The 12,008-nt window shown below is 43.6% G+C and overlaps 1 protein-coding gene across 10 annotated transcripts in view; it reads right to left on the bottom strand.

Annotated features, from left to right (window-relative positions):
* ank1a (ankyrin 1, erythrocytic a) overlaps positions 1-12,008 on the bottom strand; it is a 109,571-nt gene that overhangs the window by 8,192 nt on the left and 89,371 nt on the right. For 8 of the 10 annotated variants that reach the window (XM_077520821.1, XM_077520822.1, XM_077520823.1 and 5 more), the window contains 3 exons: positions 8,173-8,815; positions 5,780-6,125; positions 2,308-2,391 (listed from right to left, as the gene is read on the bottom strand). In XM_077520821.1, coding sequence (XP_077376947.1) covers positions 2,308-2,391; positions 5,780-6,125; positions 8,173-8,815 — 1,073 coding nt within the window. Of the gene's footprint in view, positions 1-2,307; positions 2,392-3,813; positions 4,299-5,779; positions 6,126-8,172; positions 8,816-12,008 lie in introns of those variants that run through there. The other 2 variants (XM_077520829.1, XM_077520830.1) reach the window with 2 other exon arrangements.

The raw sequence follows: 12,008 nt of genomic DNA, 5'->3' as shown, positions 1-12,008 counted from the left end.
TCTACCAAGTCTGTTATCGCCAAAGTCTACCAAGTCTGTTATCGCCAAAGTCTACCAAGTCTGTTATCGCCAAAGTCTACCAAGTCTGTTATCGCCAAAGTCTACCAAGTCTGTTATCGCCAAAGTCTACCAAGTCTGTTATTGCCAAGTCTACAAAGTCTTCCACGCCAAGTCTGTTATTGCCAAGTCTACCAAGTCTGTTATCGCCAAGTCTACCAAGTCTGTTAACGCCAAAGTCTACCAAGTCTGTTATCGCCAAGTCTACCAAGTCTGTTATCGCCAAAGTCTACCAAGTCTGTTATCGCCAAAGTCTACCAAGTCTGTTATCGCCAAAGTCTACCAAGTCTGTTATCGCCAAAGTCTACCAAGTCTGTTATCGCCAAAGTCTACCAAGTCTGTTATCGCCAAAGTCTACCAAGTCTTCCACGCCAAAGTCTACCAAGTCTTCCACGCCAAGTCTGTTATTGCCAAGTCTACCAAGTCTGTTATCGCCAAGTCTACCAAGTCTGTTAACGCCAAAGTCTACCAAGTCTGTTATCGCCAAGTCTACCAAGTCTGTTATCGCCAAAGTCTACCAAGTCTGTTATCGCCAAAGTCTACCAAGTCTGTTATCGCCAAAGTCTACCAAGTCTGTTATCGCCAAAGTCTACCAAGTCTGTTATCGCCAAAGTCTACCAAGTCTGTTATTGCCAAGTCTACAAAGTCTTCCACGCCAAAGTCTACCAAGTCTGTTATTGCCAAGTCTACCAAGTCTTCCACGCCAAAGTCTACCAAGTCTGTTATTGCCAAGTCTACCAAGTCTTCCACGCCAAAGTCTACCAAGTCTTCCACGCCAAGTCTGTTATTGCCAAGTCTACCAAGTCTGTTATCGCCAAGTCTACCAAGTCTGTTAACGCCAAAGTCTACCAAGTCTGTTATCGCCAAGTCTACCAAGTCTGTTATCGCCAAAGTCTACCAAGTCTGTTATCGCCAAAGTCTACCAAGTCTGTTATCGCCAAAGTCTACCAAGTCTGTTATCGCCAAAGTCTACCAAGTCTGTTATTGCCAAGTCTACAAAGTCTTCCACGCCAAAGTCTACCAAGTCTGTTATTGCCAAGTCTACCAAGTCTTCCACGCCAAAGTCTACCAAGTCTGTTATTGCCAAGTCTACCAAGTCTTCCACGCCAAAGTCTACCAAGTCTGTTATTGCCAAGTCTACCAAGTCTTCCACGCCAAAGTCTACCAAGTCTGTTATTGCCAAGTCTACCAAGTCTTCCACGCCAAAGTCTACCAAGTCTTCCACGCCAAGTCTGTTATCGCCAAGTCTACCAAGTCTGTTAACGCCAAAGTCTACCAAGTCTGTTATCGCCAAGTCTACCAAGTCTGTTATCGCCAAAGTCTACCAAGTCTGTTATCGCCAAAGTCTACCAAGTCTGTTATCGCCAAAGTCTACCAAGTCTGTTATCGCCAAAGTCTACCAAGTCTGTTATCGCCAAAGTCTACCAAGTCTGTTATCGCCAAAGTCTACCAAGTCTGTTATCGCCAAGTCTACCAAGTCTGTTATCGCCAAAGTCTACCAAGTCTGTTATCGCCAAAGTCTACCAAGTCTGTTATCGCCAAAGTCTACCAAGTCTGTTATCGCCAAAGTCTACCAAGTCTGTTATCGCCAAAGTCTACCAAGTCTGTTATCGCCAAAGTCTACCAAGTCTGTTATCGCCAAAGTCTACCAAGTCTGTTATCGCCAAAGTCTACCAAGTCTGTTATCGCCAAAGTCTACCAAGTCTGTTATCGCCAAAGTCTACCAAGTCTTCCACGCCAAGTCTGTTATTGCCAAGTCTACCAAGTCTTCCACGCCAAGTCTGTTATTGCCAAGTCTACCAAGTCTTCCACGCCAAGTCTGTTATTGCCAAGTCTACCAAGTCTTCCACGCCAAGTCTGTTATTGCCAAGTCTACCAAGTCTTCCACGCCAAGTCTTCCGCGCCACGCCAAGTCTTCCGCGCCACGCCAAGTCTTCCGCGCCACGCCAAGTCTTCCGCGCCACGCCAAGTCTTCCGCGCCACGCCAAGTCTCTGCATCGCGCCACGCCAAGTCTCTGCCATGATCTGTTTCCACGTCAAGCCCAGTCTACTCCCTTTCCGTCTCGTCCAGTCCTTCCCCTTCATAGTTAAAGTTCCTTACATCATCTTTCCAGTCTGTCTTCCTGCCTGTTTCCTCCGCTTTTGGGTCCACCCATACCCCGCACGTAACAGTACTCCTTTGTCATGACTTATTTATTTTGAATAATAAAATGCTTCTACATAATAACTGAACAAGGACAGGTGTCTGACCTTTTTAGTGATGATGTTGCCGTGCTCGTCCGTAAACTGCTCCTCACTGACCTGTTCCCCGGGAAGATCTTCAGCCTCATCCCCCTGTGATCAATTTGATAAAGGAAAACATTCAGGAAACTGTCATTATTTCTCACAACATCCACTCTCATGTTTGTCATGAAATAAAATGCACACATATCCAGAATCTTACTCAACACACGTAGAATACAAGCATGAGTCTACAAGTCGAAGTAAAAATTGCTTTGCTTTTGTTTACTATGATACGGCCACCTTGTGTGCTTGCATTGGTATGAAAATAATGTTTTTAATTGACTGTCTTCACTAAAAACAATACAAATAAATTCTGACAAGGGATTTAAAAATACTGCATCTGTGCGAAAATGGCAGAAAAGGCACAGCTATCAAAATTGTTCCCGACATGTGGGGGTGGCCCGAGGGTGTGCAGAGAGTAACAAAGGGGGGTACCCATATATTAGGGATAGACCGATTATCGGGCCAATTATCGGTATATCGAATATCGGTATTGGTCTTTTAATATTTGACAGCCGATAAAAGATCTATTTAAAACTGTGTTAACCTTAGGGAGCTAAATTTTCAATTCACTTTATAATAGATGCTGCTAACCTGGGAACGCTCTGCACCTTTTCTGTTTGAAATGATAACAAAGATAAGTAAAAATGTAACAGTTCAGATATTTTGAAATTTTGGAGCACTTTATTTACTGGAGAAAATACAGAGCTACAGTATTTATTTTTCATTAAAATTTTTACAGATGCACTGATGACACAGGAAACTCTTTGCCCAGACTTTAAAACAAATATGACAATTGTCTAATAAAAAAAAAAAAAAAAAAAAAAACTTTTGAAAATCTGAAAAGTTGTTCAATAAGTTCAAGTTAAGAACTGGAATTTATTTATTTATTTTTTAATTTTACACCAATATTTGTTTCCCTTTTACTGAAAATGAATAATCGTCTCCAAATATCTGCCTCCTTCACTACTAATAATCACTAATAAATAATCAGTCCATCTCTACCCTGTAGAGAGATAAGGACACGTATCCTTCTCACAAAAATGCACAAAACAAAGAAACACAGATAATCACTACACAAGCATTCTTTTCCTCATCACTTCACAGCAGTTTTCAAATTTCCTATTCATCATCAATATATGTCCATTTGCTACTAATTACACAGCATTATTTTTAGTGGAATTCATAACTAAAAAAAAGTCCCATGAGTTATCAGTCAAGCAACCACATTATGTGCAATCAGATGTAACAGTGGTGCTATAAAACAATCTACTTAAAGAAAGTACTGTAAGTTAGCTCCAATTAAACCATTAATTGTCTTTCAATTGACACATCAACAAGATAAAAAATGTCACTGCTTCCTAAAAAACGAAGAGGAGGCTACACGTGGTCCAAAATATGATCTTAAAATTTGAACTTTGAACTCAAAGCCAAACATGCAACCAATGTTGCCGTCCTCCCTTCCCGAAGTACCTTGAGGATGACCCTCCTACGGACCACCCTGGTGGTAACATTCTCCTCTTCGTCAGCCACGCCCTCCACCTCGCCGAGCTCGCGGTCCAGCCGATTGTGGATGCAGGTGAGCAGCGAGCGCACGGAGCCGCTGGCTATATGCAGCACGTTCTGACAGCTGATGACCAGAAAGGCCAACAGCACCAAGCTGAAGAGGAGCTCCGTCACCAGGGCCCACATTGCCCCGCTTGGATCGACCGCAGATCCGCGCGGACCCTTGACATGCACGCCGCGGAGCGCTCGCCAAGCCTTTAGCGACTCCTTCCTCCCGAAAAACTCAAGCCGGCAACAGCTGTAGATCTTAGCCTGCCTTCGGCGTCACACTTTTGCTCTTTCGTTGCAATCCTTCCATAAAGCGGGGCAGTGGGCCCTTTCCCTCAGGACACTATTCCTTCCCACTGGTGGATCAGGACCACCCTGTCAATGACTTTGGGGACTAAGGAAAAGGTGGTGGTGGTGGTGGTGGGGGGGGGGGGGGGGGGTATTCTACCCCCACCTCTCTGTCACTTTGACCATGTGATCTGTGGGCTTTAAATACCTCGAGATAGTTCAGTGACACTGGGCAGCCATTCTTGATGTAGTCATTACTTTTAGCACATACTGGGCCTCGTACGGATTAACACGTACAGTAAAAGCGCAGTAAAACATTATCATTATGCGCAATAAAATATCATCTCCATGACTTTGAAGTGAAACAAAGCTTTGTCACCACCTGATAAAACGGCACTGACGCGCCGGAAGCAAACGTCCACTGTTGAGGTTGTCCTTTACAGTGTGATGTCATGAAAGTCAACACGTGGGAAGGAGCTGGGCGGGGCGTTTGTAACATGAGTAGGACAGTGAGAATTCTTGCTATATTTGGCCCCACATGCGGTTTTGTGCCCTTCTTCGGCCTCAGACGATGTGTGTTTGCTTTTATGTGTATTTTTGAGATAGTGTGAGGAATCTGATGCTTCTTAGGAAGACTAAATTAAGACGGTATACAGAGAAAACATACCAACTATTAGTCAAACTTTACAGCATCTTGCTAACTTAAATGTTTGTGTGTAAGGAGAGATACTTTTACCCGAATGAGATATGTCATGGCTTATGCTTGCAGTTTAATGAGATCCAGTACAACGGCTGTAGAAGCCTTTCCTTGTAAAAATCACAAGGATCAGGTTCAGTTTTGACTGTCAAAAGGTTTACATTTTTTTTTTAGATGTTTAGTATTGTAACTGCAAAACACTCACAATTTGAAATCCATCCATCCATCCATTTTCTGAACCGCTTGTTCCTCACAAGGGTCGCGGACAATTTGAAATGTTATGTTATTATTATAAATGCAAAAGACTCGCAATTTGAAATGTTATGTTTTCATAACTGTTTTTATGTTTACTTTAGAATTGCAAAAATGAAAAGTTTGCAGAAGACTTTCTGATGCACCTAGAACTCATTCACTCCCAGCCATTTTCACTGAAGCAACCTCATTCGCTCCCAGTGAAGACCACAGCATATTGTGTTCTATTGGTATATTCTTTCATTAGCAAAAAAATAAAAAATAAAAAAAAAGTTTCCGTATCGGTTTCCGTTTTGAAGCAATTAGCATTACAATATAGTAAGTTTCATCATTATTCACAAACCTGTTGAAAACACTGGGGAAAAGAGCTTGTTGCAACATGACTCTGCCTGATCTCTTATACTCTGCTGCCACCTGTTGGCCATTTTTTTTTTGTTGTAATAACTACAATTGGTTTAAGCGACCTCTTCAGGTTAGAAGCTGCATGGGTTAACCCCCAATAAACACATAAATACAGTATGTTTTGGGGAGTGAAGGACAAAGTATTAAAAATCGTATTTATACGTTTTTGGGTTTGAATGAGTTCAATTCAGGTGCAGATTACCCTCCATTACTGTTTGTCAGTGCCAACGCTCAGTGTTTGCTCACCTGTCCTTTGAAGCGCACGTCATCCCAGGGCCTCAGCTCAGGGGCCCGGTGTGGGAAGCCCAACCCCTTCTCAAAGGGCTGGGTACCCCGGAAGTGCCCTCGTATCATTTCCGAGTGGCCCATGTCCCTCACAGGCTGAAGCAAAGCCTCCTGGGACAAATGGGACTGGTCTCCGTCCATGGAGTTGCAGCATGACGATATCATGGTGTCAATGACCTGCCGAGATTTTGGCTGGTTGGCCACCCAGGCCTGTGGGTCTGCGACTGGGATCCACCCTGGGCCTGTCTGTTCCTGCAGATAGGAAATGAACGGGCTGCCTCCACTTCCATTTCCACCATTAGATGACCTGGAAAGAAAGACCACGTACTCAAGGATCATGCACACCAAATTACAATTCTGAGGCGACAGTTTTTTTTTCTATGACATTTTTTTCAATCCACAGCAGGAAATCATTGAATAGAGATCCGGATGTTGATGTCACGCATTCCAAAATAGGCGCTAGCGCAGAGGTTTTGGCAGCATAAAAAACGTGTCTGTCAATAAATAATTAAATAAATAAATAAATAAATAAATAAATACAATTAAAAAACAACAGGAAGCGAACTGGCGATCATGTCCTGTGCAGACCTCCATGGCCAATCCATAGTTTTGGCTCACGTGCGCAGCGATCACTTAATAATTAGCGATAGAAGACATTATTTCATAATATATACCACAATAATAAATATGTGTCACATTAAATAATAATAAACTGCAAGCCACTTTTGTTTTGAATTCACGTGCAAACTAGCTAGTTAGTACAAGGCAGCTAGCAGAGAAGATCGAACATTTTATCCCGCTACCAGTGCTGCAACAAATTGTTTGCTGCTGAATTTTAATGAAATAAAGCCCCTGTTGAATGAGCAGCACAACACCAAATGCAGCAGTCATGCTTACAACACCCGAAAATGAAGTGAAACTTAATTGCCAGAATATTATATCCAAAAAATATATATATATCCAAAAATTTATTTTTCATAGCATAATGACACTGCACGGTGTAGTTACTGCTCGCTGGTTATTCTCATTCATACAGAACCTAATTTCTTTCTTAGTTGTTTGTTCCTTTAGTAATACTGTAGGCCTATTTGTTGAAATATGGAGTGTAGCTAATCATAGTCCTTCTCATGTCTGGGGGTGGGGGCAGTACAATGCCTTGTGTGACCCCAGACAACATGTTTTTTTTTTGTTTTTTTTTGCATTTTTCCCTTCTTTCTTTCTTTCTTTCTTTCTTTCTTTCTTTCTTTCTTTCTTTCTTTCTTTCTTTCTTTCTTTCATGTAATTGCCCATCCACTACAGTAGGTGGCAGTGGTGCTCTCACTGTAGAAGTCCATCCATCCATCCATCCATCCATCCATCCATCCATCCATCCATCCATCCATCCATCCATCCATCCATCCATCCATCCATCCATCCATCCATCCATCCAATTTCTTGACCGCTTATTCCTCACAAGGGTCGCGGGGTTAAAAAGATGAATTAGCTATAACTTAATAAAATTTAGTTAAATTGTGATAAAAATTTGTTTCTGTTTTTTCAGAAAAGGTCCATCCATCCATTTTCTTGACCGCTTATTCCTCACAAGGGTCGCGGGGGGTGCTGGCGCCTATCTCAGCTGGCTCTGGGCAGTATGCAGGGTACACACTGCACTGGTTGCCAGCCAATCGCAGGGCACACAGAGAGGAACAACCATCCAAACTCACAAGCACACCTAGAGACAATTGGGAGCGCCCAATTAACCTGCCATGCATGTCTTTGAAATGTGGGAGGAGACCGGAGTACCCGGAGAAGACCCACGCGGGCACGGGAAGAACATGCAAACTCCACCCAGGAAGGTTGGAGCCTGGACTCGAACCCGAGTCCTCAGAACTGTGAGGCGGACATGCTAACCAGTCATTCACTGTGCCGCCCTTCATTGTAGAAGTATTTCCAAAAATTTTAGAGAGGAATTATATTATTTATAGCAAAATATTTTCTTAATTTTTTGGGAGAGGGTGTGTGTGTAACAAAAATTGAGACTCACTGAGCTAACTGTAAGTGATATTTGTAGGAAATGATTTTCATTTTAGTCACCGACTTCACATGCCCTACGATTGATTGGCGCCCATTCTGGGGAGTATGTTTCCTCTCGTCCAGAATCAGCTGGGTTTGGCTCCATCTCACCCGTGACCCTAATGAGGACAAATGCTATAGAAAACGGGTGGATTAAAAATGAAAGATTTTGAAATTAGTCGACTCGTATGTTCTTATGGTGTTGTTCGGGCTGGTGTTCAGACCCATGTGAAGTGCACCATAGTTGACTTGTATTTACTTTTGCTGGCGTGATGTATGGACGAGGACGGGGTCAAACTCACCTGTCACCATTCCGATCCGCAACACAGGTGAGCCCGGGCGATTCACTGAGTCGGGCATACACCCTTTGCTGTCCTGCAACGAGAGAAAGGCCTTCCTCTGAGCCCGGAGTCCCTCCTCCTCCTCCTCCTCCTCCTCCGTTGCCACCAGTCGTGCTAGTGACGGCCGACAACTCCGAACTCGCCTCTGACCCCTGACCATTGTTCAGTCCGTTAAGATTGATACCGGCGATGGTGCCGCCGAGCGATGCCGGCGTGGCGGTGCTAAGCGAGTCGACGCCCATCTCCGAATCGTCTTCGGGCAGTTCTATCGAGCCGCTCAGCACGACGCCCGCTCCGCTGGCGGCGCTGGCCCGACTGGCCGGCCGACCCAGACTCCCGTAGGGCAACCCAAGCAGGCCCTCGGAGTCGTCAGCGTGACTGCACTCCAGCGAGGAATCCTCCACGGGCACCAGGGAGGGGGAGTTGCCGGAGGGCCACACCTGCACGTCGGACATCTCCATGAGGGTGTCCTCCTCCGTGGTGGCGATGGGCGCGCAGTCCAGGCTGGAGACCTCCTGCCAGTAGGCCTCGGCGCCCAGAGGCGAGGGCAGGCTGTACTGCATGGAGGCCGGCGACAGAAGCTCATCCTGCGCCAGCCCATAACCTGGAGCGACACACAGAGAAGCACACTGACACCCGGCCCCCCCCACCTCGCAACCGCCGCACCGGGAGCCTGGGAGGGGGAGAGTGCCCCTTTGCCCAGGAGCTGGGCAAATCGGGGAGGGGGAGAGGAAACGGGAAAGGAGTAGGAAGCAAGTACAGGAACGAGCCATGGCAATCAGAGAGGAATACAAATGCAAAATGCTGAGGAAATAAGAGCAAGGATTTTTCCCACGATCGGGGAGTCAAGTGCTGAAGGGAGGGGGGCAGTAGTAGCAGCAGCAGACACATATGGACCAACAAGGTTCGACTGAGGCCCACTTGAGACTGATGCTGCTCTGCTGGCTGCCACCTGTAGGGAAACGACAGCAGTTGCAGCCCCCCCAAATGGAGCTGATTTGTCCATCCAACATGCCGTCACCACCCTGCTCGCAACGTGTCCCTCTCATCCGGGCACACCATTGCACTTCTACATGCATTCGACCCGCTCAAAGATAACAGGCAGGTTAGTTAATATTGTTGTCAGGCTGGAGAGCATGCATGCAGGCAATCTCGTTTACATACATACACGCCAACACACACTCTCAAGATATTCTGATCAAAATGCTAGAAACATTTAAGCCAGTGGTTCTTACAGGGCTGGGTTAAAAAAAAAAAAAAAAAAAAACGTATTTGGATTTTGAATCAATTTTCCCTTTTGAGCCCAATATCAGTTCATCAAACCATGAATCGAATATTTTAATAACTCCTTTTTTCCTAAATTCTTCAGAAATTTGAATTTTAAAGGCAATTTTGTTTTGTATTTTACTGTTTTCTTGAAATTTATTGTTCATACAATTTAACCATATTTTCTTACATTTATGAAAAGCCTGACTTATTGCACCTTAAATCGATTTAGAATGTACAATTATTGAATTAGAATTTTGAAAATATTTTCATCTCAACCTTGCTGACGTGAATGTTTGTGTAACACTTACGAGATGAGAACACGTGTTATTTTCATGAATAAACTAAATAATTTAACCAGTTACTGTCTCTGCAAAATTTTATTTGGAATTTAATATTTGACATTGATGTTCCAAAATTAATCGATATCGGATTGAAGTGAGGTGAATCGAATCAAATTTTTTTTAAAATCAAATCGAACTGAACTCTCGTGCATTGAAATCGGAATTGGTTGAGGAAATTAGAATCGATATCCAGCCCTAGGTTCTTAACCTTGTTGGAGAGGCATTCACGAACCCTTCTTTATTGAAGAATAAAGTATGAATGTTTTTTCCCCTTACAAATTCAAGACGTACATATTAGGTATACTGGTGAAGAAAAATGAACAGAGAGAGTAGTCTTTTCATCAAATCTGTCTCTCTTCACCTTCAATTCAGAAAGTGTTGTGTTCTTGTATTCCTCATCTCTAAGTATCTTCAAGAAATGTTCCTTTAGTTTTGCTAGATGTGCTGGACTAGAATTGCTCAACTTGGCATTGCAAATCATGCAATTCATCACTCAACTCTATATTTATAAAGCGCTTTAAAACAACTACAACTGTTTGCTTAGGATAGAACCCAGAGGCAGCAGATCAAATGAAAACAGCAGAGGCCCCAGAATTCAACCCTGTGGGATACCATACATGTGAATTCATGTTGCACATATTCGTCCGACCACTTTGTTTTTATGCTCGACATTGTATCAAAGGGATTACAATAATAATAATAATAATAATAATAATAATAATAATAATAATAATAATAATAATAAATCACACTTTTTACCATCACAACAGTCAAAACTTGACTATCGAGCTCACCAAGCAATGTAGTTGTTATGTTTTGGAAGTCTTGTACCGCTGTTGAGTTTGTTTCTCTGTTTGTAGTTGCCATGGTGACGGAGGGGCAGTGTCTACTAGGGCACACCTGCTGTCACTTGTAATCAGCAGGGGTTAAAAACCTGGTGTCTGCGGACAGGAAACGTCGGGCTATTACGCACTGCTACCTTGCTTGCTGCCAACTCGACTATCGTTCCTTCGTCTCGCCGCGCGTTTTCTCGTTTTGCTTAACTTCTTCCGATTCTAGTAGTTCTCCTGCCTGCAGCAGCTTTGTCCACTCGCGCGCCCTTAGTTGTACTTTGACTTCTATAGTTATTTTTTGTGCTTAGTACTTTTGCTTTGTTACTTTGTGCTATCCCCGCGACCCTTGTGAGGAATAAGCGGTCAAGAAAATGGATGGATGGATGGATACTTTGTGCTATTTTGTCCGCGGTGACTTTGTTCCCTCGCGTGCCCTCGGTTGCTTAGTATTTATGTTATATTGTTTCCTTGTTTGCTAATTTGTATTTTGTTGCTTCCTTGGATTTGTTCCATGCGCCTTTTGTTAAATTAAAATCTAGTTTTATTTGTTACATACTGTCTGCCTCTGGGATCCATAATGCACACGCACACACGCCCCATAACAGTAGTGTGTTCACTAGGGCTGGTTATCAATTCTAATTTCCCCAACTGATTTGATTTACAAACATTTCAAACTGCAGTTAATAATAGTCAAGCATGGTGTAATCGTGAATCATTTAAGTTGGGTGTGTATCTTGACCTCCACCGAACCCCTGAGATTGACTCACCGAACCTCTGCGGTTTGATCAAACCCAGGTTAAGAACCACTGGTTTAAGCTTATAGGCACACAAGTTTCCCATGTTGTCACTCTCAAATTAGTTACATTACATTAAAGACTGAAATGACTGTGGACTCAGGTCACTCCCACATCTGAGATAAATATGGAGAAGCAGTTCTGCTATATTAAAGTACTTCAGCAGGATTTTTGTTTTGCTTTGTTCATAATAAGACTAGAACTACGCTTGGACCAAAACTCAACTTGTTGCAATCTGCATGAAAGTGATGATCTGCGGTGAACTTAAGTTGACGGAAGCAAAGTAAACAGGCTGTAAAAGTGGTACATGGAGCAGATGGTGAAATCGGAGGTATACAACCCCGTCACGAGCACGCGGTCATGCACAGCAGAAAGAGAGCATGAGGACACCGAGTGTCAGCGTTTCATTCACTTCATGCTTGAGCACTGCTGAGAGTGCAGCAGACATCTGAGACAACTTGCGACCTCAACCACCTTGTGACCTACATGCTACACTAACTCTCAACACTCCAAACGGCTGCGCTATGATCACAGTGACAAGTGCCTGTTGCGAGTTGCAA

Source organism: Festucalex cinctus, chromosome 5 (genome assembly GCF_051991245.1).
Source record: "Festucalex cinctus isolate MCC-2025b chromosome 5, RoL_Fcin_1.0, whole genome shotgun sequence".
NCBI classification, from domain to species: domain Eukaryota; kingdom Metazoa; phylum Chordata; class Actinopteri; order Syngnathiformes; family Syngnathidae; genus Festucalex; species Festucalex cinctus.
Note: the sequence above shows the minus strand (reverse complement) of the source record. Positions and strands in the feature narration are given on the sequence as shown.